The sequence below is a fragment of the Ambystoma mexicanum genome, chromosome 2q, assembly GCF_040938575.1.
Source record: "Ambystoma mexicanum isolate Mex_15411 chromosome 2q, UKY_AmexF1_1, whole genome shotgun sequence".
Lineage (NCBI taxonomy): Eukaryota > Metazoa > Chordata > Amphibia > Caudata > Ambystomatidae > Ambystoma > Ambystoma mexicanum.
Genome location: NC_090924.1, coordinates 1,174,866,809 through 1,174,884,001, shown reverse-complemented (window position 1 = coordinate 1,174,884,001; position 17,193 = coordinate 1,174,866,809). Strand labels below are relative to the sequence as shown.

The 17,193-nt window shown below is 43.8% G+C and overlaps 1 protein-coding gene across 6 annotated transcripts in view; it reads right to left on the bottom strand.

Annotated features, from left to right (window-relative positions):
• The window catches only part of SGCE (sarcoglycan epsilon), a 449,332-nt gene that overhangs the window by 35,602 nt on the left and 396,537 nt on the right, over positions 1-17,193 (bottom strand). For 2 of the 6 annotated variants that reach the window (XM_069648564.1, XM_069648565.1), the window contains 2 exons: positions 1,260-1,303; positions 939-973 (listed from right to left, as the gene is read on the bottom strand). The exons of 2 other annotated variants lie outside the window; for them this stretch is intronic. In XM_069648564.1, coding sequence (XP_069504665.1) covers positions 939-973; positions 1,260-1,303 — 79 coding nt within the window. The remainder of the gene's footprint in view (positions 1-938; positions 974-1,259; positions 1,304-17,193) is intronic. 2 more of the 6 variants (XM_069648569.1, XM_069648566.1) reach the window with 1 other exon arrangement.

Genomic DNA, 17,193 nt, shown 5'->3' with positions numbered 1-17,193 from the left:
AACCTTTTGAGTGGGTGGGACTGGTGACTTTTTGAATGAAACCTAGGTCCTTTATATCTTTGGCAATAGTGATAGCATTTGTATCTTTGGGGTCATTGAACCCTAGCTTGAGGTCGCCGAGAAGTATTGTCTTTGTGGTGCTTTTAATGTTGTCGCTAAGTAGATGTGTGAGGTGACCTTGAAAATCAGAGGGAAGTACAGGAGGTCGGTATAAAATGTGAATGTTGATGGTGCATGTTAGGGACAAGGAGAGTTTGGCGAATAAAATGTCTGAGTTGCCCACCCAGGGGTGGTTGTTTAGCCTGAGGGATAGGTTTTCCTTTGAGATAAGAGCTACTCCACCTCCTATTCGAGAAAGCATTTGCAGCAAAGTTGGCAAGGCATGCATCCACCCTGCTAATGCCAGTCCAGGAAAGACAACAGACAAGCAACCATGTGGAGGTTTGAACAAGAAGAATTTCACAGAAAACCAAACATGAACGCAGAGTAATTGCGTGGAGAGTTTACACAGGTTGATCAATAGCGGCCGGCGTTATACACATTCAAATGCTGTTTCAGCTTGAGGAACACAGGGTGATAACAAACTGCATTCTATGTTATCTCTATATCCATATAGATATACACAGATAAAGATACAGAGAGAGAGAGGGAGGGAGAGAGAGAGAGAGAGAGAGAGAGAGAGGCAGTTCTTTAAAAACAACAAAGTCCACACCCTTGTTTGTATTGACAATAGTACTTTCTAATTTGATAGCCCATGCATAACCAGAATTAACAATGACATGAGACAGAAAATGTACACAAAAGGAGGAGGGGGCTGGAACACTGAAAATGATCGGGCTCTTGGGATTCCCCATTGCCTTGAGTAGGTAATTAGGCTTTGGTCACCATCAGAAACAAACGTGGGCAACGTTAGGACAATCACAGTGCAGTATACTTGCCTCAAATCGCTGAAATGTTGTCATGCGATATTCTCCTTAAATTCCCGAAAGCATTAAGAAAGAAGAAGACGCTTTAAATGGCAATGCTGAGCTGGTTATGGACATAGGCTCCAGTGAGAAGAAACTCAGCCTGGTGAGCCAGGCACTTTCATATGGAATCGTTTCACTAGGTTATCTCCTGGGAAAAGGTATCTCTTATTTATATGATGTTGACGTTGACTCTAACTTCTTGGCAATTCTTCAGAATTATTTCATGAAGAGTAAGAACAATGACTGCTACCTGCACCAACCAAAATACATTTTCACATGAATTGTACTAACCTGCGATCTGCGGTTGCGGAATTTGGGTTTGATGTTGTAAATTCCTAGAAATGACAACATAGAGATAGTCTAATTAACTTGAGGACTAGAATGTGGTGGTGATGACACAGATTGAATGCAGAAGAACAGTTCTGTCTATTAAACATTTAATATCGTTTAGAATTCATCTGTGGTGGAAACCCACATGCATCTGATATATAAAAACGAAAGCCACTGTGTTTTCCTGGTGAAGCGCGTGCACAGCTAGGTGTGCTGACTGCAGTCGTATTGTGCAACGATTTAATGATGACCAAATACAACATATGCTCACTCATTCCCGATTCCAGTATGGATGGAAGATATACAAATGTAAATCCAACACAGACCAAAGTGGTATGGGACACTTGTATGTTGTAAAACTGAGACTGGACACACTGGGTGCATTGGAATGGGGTACAGGACAGGGCACTGAGCATTCCACACTTAATTCGACTGTGAACAGCATTGAACTCCCATATGCACCTGTGTCTTAGAGTGGCACAGCAGCCCTCATTGAAGATCAGCCTCCTAGATACGGATAGGTCAGAGTACTTCATCCTATACATTATGGAATAAAAGCGAATGCGCCCTATGGGCTTTTACGGGGAGCGGGGCCCCCTCATCACTGGCTCGTGGCTGCCTTTTATGTATTTTTAGATGACTGCCAGGTGCTACAGACATTTACACCACAACACTTTTTTTGTTTTGGAATTTCAGCGAGTGTCTTCTGTTTGTCTTTGTTTACCTTGTGTGGGCATAAATGGCAGTGCCAGGTTGATGGCTCAGGGCAGCCATGGTGGGATCCAGCTGGTTGCGTGAATAGGATGTCTGGGATTCGAGGCTGAATCCACATCTGGGAGATGATTTTTGAGTGACCATTGAGTGAACTGGGCCTTTTACAAAGCTTCAAGTTTGGTACGGTAGATTCAGGGCTTCGGATTGGTTGCCCAAGCCCCTCGAGTGAAGTTGCGGCTTCCAAATGGTGCCAACATCTTGGCAAAAGGTGGACCCCTCTCCAAGATGTGAGAGAGAGAGAGAGAGAGTGTATGAATGCCCTTTTTTCACCCTCAAATCATTGCGCAACTCGAACTCCACATTCAGATTCGAGGGAGAGTTTGTGCTCTGGAAATCCCTATTAGTGGAGCCTATTTTTGCCTCCTCAGACGCCCCCTTAAATATAGGGGAGGCCAGCGGGATTCTGATTATGGACACAGATGTACCAAACGCTGTCCAAGGGGCCACTTTCTCACTGTGAATCTGCTTGGGTGAACAGCGCCCTGATGAAACCCACCAGAAGGTGATGAGGGAGTCAGGACACAGCAAATAACGATTCAGATAAGCTTAAGAAATAAAATATGTATTTAGAAATATGGACAATTTGTTTGTTTGTTTGTTTATTTATTTGATATAGCGCGCAAAACCCAGAGGTAACAGGGCGCAACAGAGAACAGAGGAGTAAGTATACATAAAGACTTGGTTACAGGGTAGGAAACAGTTCAATGGTGAGCAGAGCATTACATTACTTACAGGGTCTGTTAAGTAGGCATATATACAAATATACATACAGTATTGTACATTTAGCAGGTCAGTTTATATACATATATACAGTGAGGTAGGCTAGGTGCAGGGGCATTGTTCAGTCATGGGATCGTTGGAGCGTAACCAGGTGAGGGTGTTTCGCCTAAAACTGTAATAGGATTGGTCAGTTCTGATGTTGAGAGGGCGGGCATTCCAGTGTTGGGCTGCCATGACAGGGAAGCTGCTACCGCCTGTTTTCTTATGTCTGAATTTGGGTACCTGTAGGCAGTAAGCGTTGGTCATCCTCGTGGGTCTGGTGGAGGTTCTTTTTACTATTCTGTTTGCCAGGTAGGGGGGGGGGGGGCAGCGTTGTTTAAGCATTTGAAGGTGAGTGATGCTGTTTTGAGTGAGATGCGGTCGCAGATTTTGAGCCATTTTTGTTCTCTTCTTTTGTTGGATATGTGTTCCTTGTGAGGTAGGTTAAAGGCTGTCCTGAGTGCGTTATTTTGCAGAGTTTGGAGCTTGTCTGTCATGTATTTGTTGGCTCCTAGATACATGGCATTGCAGTAGTCGAGTCTGGATAGTATAAAGGCATTGGCGATGGTAATGCAGCTAGCTTGGGAGAGGAATGCTCTACTTGCCCTGATGAGCTTGCACGTGTAAGCCGTAGAGGATGCTAAAGAGTTCACTTGTTTTTTTAGTGACATGGCTGAGTCAAGGTGAAAGCTAGAGTTTTCACAGTTTTGGAGACTGTGATAGTGTTGCCGTCTATGTTGAAGGCCTTGTAGTCAGGACTGAGTTTTTTTAGGTTGATGTTGGATCCGAAGAGCAGTATTTCGGTTTTCTCATCATTCAGGCATAGGACGTGTGTGGCCATCCATGCCTGAATGATGAGGTATATTTTGTTTACCAAGGCCGTATCTGAGTCGAAGTTGCCCGAAAGGGGTATGAGAATCTGGGTGTCATCTGCATTGTTAGTGTATGAGACACCCAGTTTGCCCAACTTGTCAAATAAGGGCTTGGTAAAGATATTGTAGAGGGTGGGGGAGATGCAGGATCCTTGGGGGACACCGCAGGTTATTTTGATGGGGTCTGCTGAGGTTAGTGAGGAGAAGACTCTCATGGTACGATTGTCCAAAAATGATTGGATCCAGGCTATGGCCTCTTTTGAGAAGTGGGCAGCCGAAGCCAGGTGTTTCCACAGGACTGTGTGATCTACCAGGTCGAAGGCTGCTGACAGATCAAGGAGGAGAAGCATGGCAGTGTTTCCTTTGTCGTTAATCTCATTGATTTTGGTTTTGAGGTCGATTAAGGTGGTTTCTGTGCCGTGTTGCGGTCTGAATCCGGATTGGCGGGCACCTAAGAGTTTGATGGTTTCTAGATATTGCTGGATTTGTAAGTATGCTACTCTGTCTATTATCTTTAGCAGGAATGGCACTGTGGTAATGGGCCTGTAGTTGGTAGGGATAGCGGGGTCTAGGGTTTGCTTCTTGAGGAGTGGCAGAACCCAGGATTGTTTGAGGTTGCTTGGTATGGTGTTGGAGGAGAAGGATGCGTTGATCAATTTGGTTATAAAGGGAGCTAAGTACCTGGCTGCGTCCTTTATTATCTGGGGTGGGCAGTTGTCGCCTTTGCAGTTGGAGAGTTTGAGAGAGGCGATGACCTTTTCTGTTTCTGGTATGGAGATTTTAGCGAATCTGAAGAGGTTTCGGCCTGGTTAGTTATTTTGGCAGGGATGCTAGGTGGTGAGTAGTCGTTAGTGGTTATGGAGTCTTTTTTTTAGTGCAATTTTTGTTTGGAGAGTTTTGATTGTGTTGTTTAGGGCGTTTTGGACACTGGTGCACCATTGTTTGTCTTTGGTTATATTATCTGGTGGGGGCATGAGGGATTTCAGTTCTCTAAGGATCGCGAATAGTTCCCTGGTATTGGAGCTGGAGTTTTTGATTCTTTCATTGAAAAGGTTCTTTTTGGTGAGTAGGATTTCTTTTTTGTAGTTGTTTCCGAGTTGTTTAAGCTGTAGTTTGTTCTCTTCTGTGGGGGTATTGCGCCATTGAGTTTCTAGTTTCCTTTTTTCCATTCTTAGTTCTTTCAGATGGGGGGTAAACCATGCGTTGAGGTGGGCTTGTTGTTTACTCTTTTGCAGTTTTAGAGGGGCAATAGTGTCTAGTCCTGTCTTCATGGCATTGTTGTAGCTTTCTACTAGGCACTCTGGGTGTAGGTTGTCGGGGAGAGCATTAAGGGTTGGCAACAGTAGTGGTAGGAGGTTGTCAGGCGTTATGTTTTTCTTTGCTCTAGTGGGCAGTGGTGGTGCCATTATTTTCTTCCCATTGACTTCTTTATGGAGTGAGAGAGTGAAGTCGATGAGGTGGTGGTCTGTCCAGTGTTGAGGGGTAGTTTTGGAGATGGTGGTATCGCAGTTCAGTGTGGCGATCCAGTCCAAGGTCCTACCTTTGTTGTGGGTGGGGGTGAGCACTTTTTGGAGAAGGCCGTGTTCATCAAGCATATTGGCTACGGCTTGAGCTGGTTTGTCATCAGGATCATTGAGACCAAGATTCAGATCGCCTAGTAATAGTATTTTGGAGGTTTCCTTAGTGTTGTTAGCTAAGATGCTGGATAAATCTGCCTCGAAAGAGCCAACGGGGCCGGGTGGCCTATAGATCAGGTAGATGGTTAAGGTACGACAGTTAGAGATGGGCAATTTGGCTGTGAGGAGTTCGCAGGATTTGAGAGAAGTTTGGGTTGATAGTCTTAGCTCAAGGTCAGTCTTGGCTATGATGGCCAGACCGCATCCTCTGTTGGTGGATCTGTCCATTCTGATTATTTGGTATTTTTCTGGGATGGCTATTGAGAGTGCTGGGCCTGCTGCTTCATGCAGCCAGGATTCGGTAATCGCTAGGAGGTCGAGGTTGTTGGTGGATAGGGTGTCTGCTATTTCTGTGGCGTGGGCTACTAGTGATCTAGCGTTGATGAAGGCTCCGGATATAGTAGTTATGTTGGGTGTGTCCTGGATAGTTATCGGGATGAGTTTGGGTTGGGTGGAGCTATTGCGAGAGAGGGTATCTCGGGAAGTGTGATTTTTAGGGGGAGTTTTGTCTGTGGTATATTAGTAGTTTGCGTTAGTGTGGAGAAGGGGTTCTTACACCGGGTAGTTGTTCGATTATTGACGTTGTTAGGGAAGTTTCTATAAGGTTCATAGATAGGAGACAATCTAGACCTAAGTCTCAGATTTCTATCCTTAGGAGGGTTTGTTATGATGGCAGTGGTCATAATGGCTATGATGGCAAAGGTAAGTAGTGCCGTCTGGGCTAGTTTAGTCAAGTAGGCAGAGGTCATTGTCAAACTATGCTGAGGACATACTAACATCTAAGTGTTGATTCAGTATAGATGAAGGGGGGACGGGACTTCTGTGCTATACCTAGCCTATGTTGTAGTTAGAACACATCTAGGCTAGTCAATGCAAAACACATATAAGCTAAATGCAGTTGTAGGCGCAGGGCACATCTAAGCTAGTCAATGCAAAACACACATAGGCTAAATGCAATTGTAGGCGCAGGGCACATCTAGGCTAGTCAATGCAAAACACACATAGGCTAAATGTAATTGTGGGCGCAAGGCACATCTAGGCTAGTCAGTGCAAAACACACATAGGCTAAATGCAATTGTAGGCGCAGGGCACATCTAGGCTGGTCAATGTAGCCTAGTAACAATAATAGATTAAGATGCATGTAATTATTTGAAGCAATGAAGGTAAGTCTAAATATGGCGGGCACAGTGAAGGCTATGAGTACATATGACTGGTGAAGCAGTGATGGTTCAGCTAAATGCTATAGACCCCTATAAGGGCTGATCATACAATAATAGTAGGCGCTGTTGTTACTTTCATCAGTCTAGGTCAAATAGATTAATAGTTAGGCAATAATTCAGTGGATGCAGCATGTAGGGTACATTTGTCTATTCATCAACTCGCAAAAATGGGGGGTCATATAAAAGCACTATGCAGGCAGATGATATGTTACAGTCACAAACGGGAGCATGGTGAGCGGCAGGCCTTAGTGCAGAGAAGTCCTTGGCTTCGGCAGCTGTTGGTGGGAGTAGATTGGGAGGGTGTACTGGGTACGAAGCACAAGTTAAATGCAGACAGGTTTAGGGATTTTTAAAGAGAGTCACAAAATGCCAGCCACTAGGCTTTAATGTTACCTTTAAGGCGCATGGGTGCTGGGGTAAGCCACAAAGGGATTCCGGCAGAAGCAGAAGGCTGGTGACAGGAGGCAGCCTTGTTTCCTGTGCCTTGGTGAGGTGGGCCGGCTTTATGCCTGCCGGTGCCTTATAGGCCAAGAAGTAACACCAATAGCCTATCCGGAGCCAGGCAGCTGGGCTTAGGTAGGGGTAGGTACAATCATTTTGTAGTTGAATTAATGTTATTACAATTTGTAATTATTGTCCCAATAAGTATGTATTCAATTAGTTTATGATTAATGTTTGGGGCTTGGTTGACTTAATAGTTCTATATGCTAAAATAAGCATTTTAAAAAAGTTATATATTACTTTGTATTGTATTATCTTGCATATACTTGTTTGAAAATGACAAATATGTTTAAAAGAAAAAGAAATAAAGTATGTAATAGCTTTTGTTAATCAACCAATATCAAACAGTGGTTTTATATTTTTGGTTTTGTTAATGGCACTTTAATGTTTAGGCAGTAAAAAAGAAATTGGTGGAATCCACTTGGACTTTCTTTCTAATAAAAAAACATAACCCCACTGATATTGCATTGGGTGTGGCTGTTTCACCCGACACATATAATAGAATGCAGTCAATGGATTTGGCCTAGGAGTGCGTATCCACTCTATATGGAAAAGCTGCTCCAGTTTTGGACAGGCAGCAAAACCTGGTCTACAGAACACCAATGCCCATTTGTTGCCGTTAGAGTACCCTGTGAAACGGGGAGGGGATATATTAATTCGAAGCTATGTGCAATATGTACATACATGTCAAGATTATTATAACTTCTATTCTCATATGTGCTTTGGGTCCATGAGAATAAAGACAGGTTGGGGTTGTATCCAGGTTAACATTGTATGCTGTTTATGGTAAAGGGGCAATGGAAGGTACATAATGTGCTTGTTTGATGTCTGCAAATCCCGCATACTTTGAAAGTGGTGATGGAGGATATTCTTTAGCACTCCATTGAAAAACACTGAGCTCATGGATTATCTTTGAGGAGCAGAAAAATAAACTTTAAAATGATCGTCACTTATGAGGTGGTACCTGGTATAAGGTGAGTTTGGGGTCCTTTATAGACGTAAAGGCAATGATATGGCTTTCGCCAGGTTGCAGGGAGGATATGCTTACAAAATGCGCAAATTGCTTTCAATTTTGCCAAGTGATGATGAAGGTGCTTTGGGATTGAACTGCTGGTTCAACTTTAACTTTTCGTTAAAAAGCATGCAGCAAGCAAGGTGTTCTTGGTGGTCACAAGCAGGAGAACTTCAGTTGTCATTTAAGAATTAATGAAAAAGTAGGTCGAGACCCACCAAATGATGGTCTCTTTTAAGGAGATGCCTGGCAGTGGGCGATCTAGATTCCACGCCAATGTCGTTGTTTGGATGGGCTGGTGCCAAGTGGGTTTTGCATGTTATTTGGGGTAATAGTGGGAAGAGCGTTATGCTAAATTCATGTTAGGGTTTCCTGTTTTAGGGGTTTATTTTTATTTAGTTCTGGGGGTGTTTCTCCAGTATTTTCAAACATTGTAAGCATCTGTGTTTATCAGTGTTTTCCCATTTGACCCCTTCAAAAAATCATGGAGAACTGTTTTTTCCAATGTAAACTCACAAATATCCTTTTATTGTTTCATTGCGTGCATAAGTAGGGTAATGTCTCTCAGAGCAAGATGTTATGAACACTTTCCAGAGAATAAAGATGAACGTGTTAATCGAGTAAAGTCTAACATTTCTACAAGTCAAAATTATTATAGTAACTAATGCAATACCTTTTCAGGGACTCTTCCCATCCTTGCCCTTTCTTGTCTTCCCCTGAATGCTTTGATTTGTGGAAACGACCTTTCCACATTGTAGAGACTTCTATTTTTAACCAGGTAAGGCATAGTGTGATAAAATGATTTGCCCGGGAACCCTCACTTTGTTGGAGATGAGGATTATTTTGGGTGCTCTATACTGCCACATGAGGTTGGAAGGTGACAGTGGCACCGTGGCCACATGTTAAGCCATTTTTTGTGAATAAAAATACTTGTAGTGGTCAAGTGCTTTTTTGAGGAATTTTAGCCAATTTAAGACATGAATTGGCAGCCAGAAAAATGTCTAAAATGTCTCAAAATAGCTCTGACCACATACAACTACAAATATTTGTTTTTACAAAGAAACCAATGTAACATTGAATGTGCAGTGTTTTTTAATAAGGTCATGGGACAAGGGGGGAAGCAATGTGAGAAAGCAAACAAGCATACATGGGGTGGAGTAGGGCCCTTTTCCTATTGTCTACCAAGCCCCCTCTCCAGCCACCCCTTCACCCCCAAACTTCCTCCCATCCATGCTCACACTAAGGCACCACTGCGATGGGGTAAACAGTGTTTTTCAGTTTAAACCTAGGATGCACTTTTTCTTCCGGGGATGTTTTCCGATGTTTATCGGCTTTCACTGGAATAAGGAAAGCCTACTCATGTTTTATATGCAACACTCTGAACCTTTCCAATTGGCGGTGGGGCTCCTTGGCTTTAAAGTGCTAGTCCAACTAAACCTTGCAATGAAAGACATTTAGCTGGAGCTAGGCCTTGGATTGTAACAGACAGGCAGCTGTTAGGTTATACTGAATCACCACTGGTTTAGGATACTGGGAAGCAAACATTAGAGGACCTGCAAAGGTTTCACACACAAGTCTAACCAGACTGTCACACTTGGTAATGAGGCTGAGCAGTAAAGAGTACAATAAGGAGACCAAGGGTTTGGTGCAACGTACAAATAACATACACAGCAGAGTGTCAAGCACCAGACTCCCACACAAAACATGTATTTAGCAATGCATAAGCATTAATTCAAAGTTTCTAATAGTTTAGTAAAACCATACATACAAATATATTATCACAGTTTTGGGTCCAAAAGAGGACACACGCTGCACTTTAAAATACACATTGTTTAATAGCAACACTAACAATACCCCAAAGTAGGTGAAAAGCTGTTAGACAATATATCCCAGACCGTATAATATTATAAGGCAACACCAACACTCAGTACTAACCTTAATGAGTATAAGCCTTATTCTAAGAACATAGTTAATCAATGTTCAAGGTGAGTATCTAGATTATGGCTACTTAGGGGAAGTGTACAAAGTTAGTCCCAGTTCTCCCATATGAAGCAATGGGGATAGAACCAATACAGAATTGTCATATATCAAAGTCAGGTGTCCCTTGTGGGGAAGGGCCATATTCCTTTCCCAGTCCTCCCAGGTTGCACCACCAAAAGCCCGGCCAAGGTTTGCTGCAGGTTAGGACTGTACACCGGCTAGAATGAAGGGGGAACACGGAGGCATCAAAACAGTTAAGCAACCAGTCCCTTGAACTCTGATCGAGACAAACAGGAACACAGGTAAACTAGGGCCATTGGGGACATCTGCTGTGAGCATCATTTCCTGAATTGAAGGCTCAGGAATCACAGGTGCAGAGTGGACTTTGGATGACAACTACAACAGCTGCAAAATGTAGCAATTGCAGTCTCTGCCAGGGACCTTCAGGAAACAGATCACCACCAGGCTCGGGTTGGCTATAGTTGAAGGACGACCTCTGCAACAACTCCCATGAACCTACACAGAGCTAGGAGGAAAAATGATTAAGAACAACAGTACTCAGGATCCATTGGGAATACCTTGCTTGGTAGATGACAGAAGTTGTAGACCAGTAATGTTCCGGGCTCACTTTGAGGAAGCACTGCACGTTTCGTAAAACCAGGCTGCATGAGATCCCAACAACAGGAAAGGTCCCCATTTCTGATGCTGTGCTCCAGATACAGGACCTCGACTCTCCAAAGCTTCAAGAGGAAGACCTTGGCAAAGCAGGATGCAGAAAAGGATAGGCCTGCCAGTTCAACGGATGGAGGCACTCTGGAAGATCTCCCCAGTTGACTGTGGAGGGGTTGTCCAATGGTGGTCAGAGCAGCAGTCCTCCAAAGAGTCAAAAATATCCTGGGAGTAGGGGCCCGTAGACAATTTACTAATGAACCTCTTGCATTCAATCCTCTGGGCAGTTCTCCAATGATGGACAGCTAGCTAAGGTACAGCCATTACCACACACAGAGTCCATGTTGTGTACTGGGGTTGTCTGCAGTCTCATACCTAGCCAGAACCGGTTCCTACCACACAAAGCGACTACTTCCCAGGTGCTGGCCAGAGTCTGCCCAAGGATGCCTATATGTGGGCACATCCTACCCACGTCTGGGAGGAAGACAGCCAAAAGGATAGTGAAGCATAAAGACAGGGCAAAATGGCCAGCAACCTCGAGCACTTGAGTGCACCAATATGAGGCCATGATGTACAAATAAAGAGGTACACACAAGTGCATCCAAAAAGGTGATAATAAGGTACCACTGCCACCAGCCTTTCTGGGCTTCACTTAGTCTGAGAAAAGCACCCATTCTCTAGAAAGCATGGGACAGCAAGGCTTCCTGCACTAACCTCGTTAAGGGAGGTAGTAGTGCTACAACAGACTTAAATGGTGGAGAGAAACACTCTGCACTGGTAGCCTTAAGGACTGACCAGAGCTCCCTACATAAAATAGGTTAAGCTTGTGAGTGTGGTGTAAAAGACCTCCCTCCAAATAATCAGGTCAAAGTCACTGAACAGTCTGAAGATATGCTGGGATTTCCATTTAAGTGGCATACAAAGACACTGGGCCTCATTACGACCCAGGCGGAAAACCATGGTGCTAATAGCCCCATGGTCCATGCCAGTAACTTACCGACTCCGCCATTTAAAAAGGGGGAATTACCAACCCATTACAAAGTTGGCGGGTGGTAATTCCCCCTTCCTCCATGGCCCTTCCCCATTCCCATTTTTGCCCCATAGGGCATAATGGGAATGGGGAAGGCGGTAATTACGGTACCGGAAATTGCGGTACCGTAATTAGCACCAAGGTCCCTTTGCGGGTCCATTCCTTAACGGCTGGTAAAACCAGCCGTTAAGGTGGGAACCCGCAAAGGGACCTCGTAATCAGGCGCTAAGGGATTACCGGTACCGGTACCCTTAACGGTACCGGTAATCCCTTAGCGCCAGGATCGTAATGAGGCCCACTGAGACAACATCTGTCAGACTTTTTGGAAAGAGTCTCATACATGGGGCAGCCAACATGGGAAAGCATGGTCATAACATCCAGACCAAGGTCTCCTGGTTTAGATAAATACAGGAAAGCGGCAGACCAGCAAAAAGAGTTCCATGCCTGAAGTGAAGACCATCCAGGTAAGGACACCAGCGACAGGCAGTAACCAGTTATCACTGGCACCTTGCTTGGAGCATCACAGATCTACAGTTCAACATTGAATGCATGTGTTAAATCAAAGTAAGGGCCTCTGCCAAGATTCAGGAGAAGCTATGACTCTTTCAATGAAGTCATTGTTGCCGGACACTGAAGGACTTCCTGGGAAAAGGTATGAAGTAGAGTGGACTGGGTAAACTGAAGGTATTCAAAGTTAGGCAAGCAGCGGGTAAGGACTAACCCCACCACAAGCAGCAGTACAAAATGTAACTGAGAGGGAAGTTTAAAATAAACAAGAACAATGCTAGTAACGCGCTGACAGGTTTATCTGTCCTGCACCATCACAGCCAGAACAGAACAGCAGGGAGCCGTTAAGCTCTTCGTTAAATGAAGTGTAATGTGTGGCTGTATTACGAAGATTCTTTGGATATGGAAGAAAGCCAAGGATGTGGACTCTTTTATGGTAAGGACACATGCATGTGGTTGTCATTGTGAAACGCTATGTTACTGGTTGAGGGTGATGGGACAATGATGATAGGAAGTAAAATGATGGGGTAGGACCGATGTGGGAAGAGCAGAAGCTGGGAAGTATATACATTTAGTGCTGGCAAATTGTTCATAAGAAGGCCTTAATGAAGCTAATTGTGTTTTATGGGATTGGGGGAAAGAAGGGAAACAGAATGAAAAGGCTGCTCTGGTCGACATTTAGATCATGGGAGATTCCAAATGAAGACGCAATGGTGTGCTGTATGAAGAGGAGAAGTTAGCATTACAGATTATTTGGGCACTCTTACTAGCAGTATGGTCACTGTGGAATTGGTACAGAATGGTCAGAAAGGAAGGAGGGTGTCCATTAGCGACCTCAAGCAAAAATGTCAATTGAAGATAGTTTAGACAGGTGCCTGGTGTGATTGACAGTGCCAAAGGCTGGCGGGGGTCTAGGATGAGAGGAATGGAGAGTAAAGGGTTGTGGTACATCAGTTTAGCCTACTTGGAAATATGAGTAATCACTGAGCAACTACTTGATTAGAAGGGATTGTAAATATTATTTGAGGGTAGTAAACATGAATTTCGTTAAAAAGCTGCCATTCCAAAAAAGATAGGGCGGGATGGGGACAATTCAATAGTTGGTATGAATGGAGGATCCAGTGCTTCCATTTTAAGCAGGAGAATGATTATCACTGCCCCAAGGCAGGCGTAGGAAGTGGAGTCTAGTGACGCTGTAATAAGACCAAAATGAATGTCATTAACACAAGAGTTTGATGATGTTTGATTAGTTTCTCAGGGGAAGTGTCAGGAAGGATTTACCTAGCAGTGCATTACGTTATTTTGTTGGGAAATGCAGAGTACATTGTCGAGGAGGCTAGAGAGGGACAAACGGGTTGAGTTGGGGGGTGTAATTGGATGGTGGCTTTTAAACCAAATTAGTAGCTGTGCATGTGGGTATTTTGCCAAGGCACCAAGGAATAAATCAGAATTAATAAGAGCAATTTAAACAGCTACTATCCCTGTTAATAGATCTCACATCTTATCGCATTCAATGTGCACATATAACAAGGCCCACAGTCATTTCACCTTCTAGTATAACCACACCTTACTCCAAGTCCCAGACAAAATCGCTCTGCTAAAAATGCGAGAAGCCAAACCTCTAGCACATCTAAACAAGTGGTTCACCTCAGACCTGAAAGCCTTATGTTGCTCCAAAAGATCCTCTGAAGCTAATTGGAAGATAACCAAAAGTGACACCTTCAATGACAGAATACTAAATGCTAAATCCGGCTCCAAAGAGCTACTCCACCGACAGAATCTAGCACCAAAAATGTCTCCTGGTGTGCCAACATTCAAAAAGCCTTACTAGACAAAATCGCTGTACTACAATCTAAAATCTAAAGCTAAAAATCGCAGCGATTTCCACACCCCACCATCCAAAATTTGCCGGCCATTTGAATTTGCCCCGATCACCACCTAACTGGAAGAAGCTATCATAACAGTCTTAAACCATCTAAATGCCAAGGGGACATCTGCCCAGCATCGACCATAAAGGAAGGGGCAAAATTACGTCCCTGATTAAAGCCTCTTTTGAAACTGGTACAGTCCCTAATAATCTTAAATATGCTTGGGGTATGCCGCTTCTTAAAAAACCAAACCTCGACCCTAGCACCCCGACCAACTACAGGCCCATAACTACAGTGCCGTTCCTTTTGAAAATCCTGGATAGAGCGGCATACCTCCAAATCCAAAATCACCTTGAATCCAATAACCTTCTTGGCCTCTGTCAATCAGGGTTTAGGCCAAGAAACGGCACAGAAACAGCCCTCCTGGACTTAAAAATCCAGATGGATGAATTAAAAGATGAAGTAAACCTGGCCCTCCTCCTCGATTTATCAGCAGCTTTTGATTTAGTCGACCATAACATTCTCACAAAACACCTGAGCTCAGCAGCTGCCTTCTCACCGAAAGTCACCGCCTGGATTCAATCCTTCCTAGCAGACAGGACCATGAGGGTTTTCTCACCAATAGTCTCGGCTGAATCTGCACCAATCTCATGCAGAGTCCCTCAGGGTTGCTGTGTCTCCCCTAGATTATACAATATCTTTACTAAGATACTGTTCAACCACTTAGACGAATTAGGTGTCACCTACACAAACTATGCGGACGACACGCAAATCCTCATCACTCTAACGGGCTCTTACGACAAATATACCAAACTCCTGAATGAACTCTACCTTAGAATCCAAGCGTGGATGGCCTCTCACGGCCTCTGACTTAACAATGATAAGACTGAGTTACTTCTCATAGGCTCACGGTCTCGACTTAATAAGTTAGACCCCCAATACAATTCCTTCAACATTGATGGAAACAATATCAAAGTCTCCAACAATGTCATAACTCTAAGCATATATTTGGACTCCACCCTCTCCCTACCAATACAAGTCAATGCAACCACTTCAACAACAGCCTATACCTCCAAGTTGATCAATGCATGTAGACCCTTTCTGTCCACTAATAGCTGCATCACACTGGCCAGAGCACTTATAATATCAAAACTGGACTATTGTAACACCCTCTACTTAGGCACCAACAAACGTAACCTGAATAAATAAGTGCTTCAAAACAGCGTGCTCAGAACGGCTCTAAACATCCCACGATCTAAACAAATCTCATCAGCAAGACGCAATACCCATTGACTCCCAGTGCAAGACAGGATCACATTCAGAACATTAGTGATCAGCCACAAATGCCTTTCCAATTTTGCCCCAAAATACCTGGTTGACAAATTCACCAGAAATCAATCTACCAGACCCACCAGGTCCAACTACTCACACTGCCTAAATATTCCCAAATATAAACTACAAAAAGCAGGCGGTTCCAGCAGCTAAATTCCCTGCTGACAGCACTTAGAGCCGAACCTTCTTTCTGGTTGTTCCGAATTAAGACAAAAGCTTGTCTCTTTGCCCAGCAAAACTAAGGCCAACAAGCATCCTCAGCACATTTCACATGCCCCTCTTGGATTTATGCCTAGATCTGTAACACTAGGCATTTGTTGCTTTCTCTCTTGTAACTATAATTGTAACTATATTGATCTCCGCAAGTATTGCTTCTGTTAGGCATGTTTTCTTGATCTGTAACAAAAGTCGACTGCCAACCGTATCTCTTTATGTATATGTTTGTAACATTTCTGGATTGCATAAGCAAAAGCGCCCAGATACCCTTGGGTTTGGTGCGCTCTATAAATAAATAAACAAAACTAAACTAGTAGACTTTAATAGTTATCTCTGTTTACAGGTTTGACTCCACTGACAGACTTGTTCAGAGCACAGGAAAAGTATGTGTACAAATACACTAGTGTGAATTGCGCAAGAGAATACATTAGGAACACGGACTTATACCCAGGGACCATTTAACTAAACCTACCATTTCAAATGTATTGTAGTTAAAAACCTGCTTACGATCGATAGGCTCTTTAACTGCAGCTAAGTTTAATTATTCTCATGTTTCACCCTTTCACTCAAAACCATATTTCCTTACTCAAAGTTATCCCCTCTTCTAAACTATCGAACCACCTCCCTTCATCCCTCCAAGTCTTAATCCAAATGATCTGTGAAGGATACTGAGAAAATTCAAATTTACGAAGACTTGTATCAATGTGATCATGAATCTTTATTGTACAGCCATTGCTTCCCTTGGCCTGGACTCCTGTCAAATGTCTTCTCAATTTAGCAAGGCACACACCAGAGGTGCTCAATATTCTGTTTGTATCGCCCTAGACTTTTATGCTGGGGATTTCTGGTTACTTGTTTATGTGCCTAGAGCCAAGCTGGTGGCAGCAGATACATTTCTTACAATTTCTGCAGTATTTGTAGTGTAAATATTCCCGTTTGTCTGGCTACTAAACATGTCTTCTGCCTCTAAAATGGCTGTGCCATGGGATCTTGTGTTTGTCCTTTGGCCATATTGTTTCTTGGCCTTCTTCCTGCCTTCGCAGGTCTGGAAATCCCTTGTATGATTATGCATTCACCGGGGAAAGCTGCTGTTTTCACAAGCTAGTACATGCCATGTGTGTGTGGACCCAGGAAGTGGGTGTGGCTGGCTAGTCCCACTCCACATCTGTGGCACGTGAGAGACTGGGATGTGTGCATGAACAAAACCCACAGTTGTCTCTGATTGGACCACGTGTGGCAGTTTGAATGGTGCAGATCCTTACCATTGGTGGGCTTGGACTTGCTTCAAGCCAGGATTTGTGTTCAGACTCCTGCAGCCATTTCATCAGATCAGTGTTCGAGCCAAATATCTGTGTAGAAGAGCAGACAACTGAAGATCCATGGACGACTCCAAAAGACGCCTGGCAATCCTTTCTGCCTTTGGCCCAGTGAATCCCTGCTGAACTACCTGATCTGAGAAGGCCCTCTGCATTGCTTCAA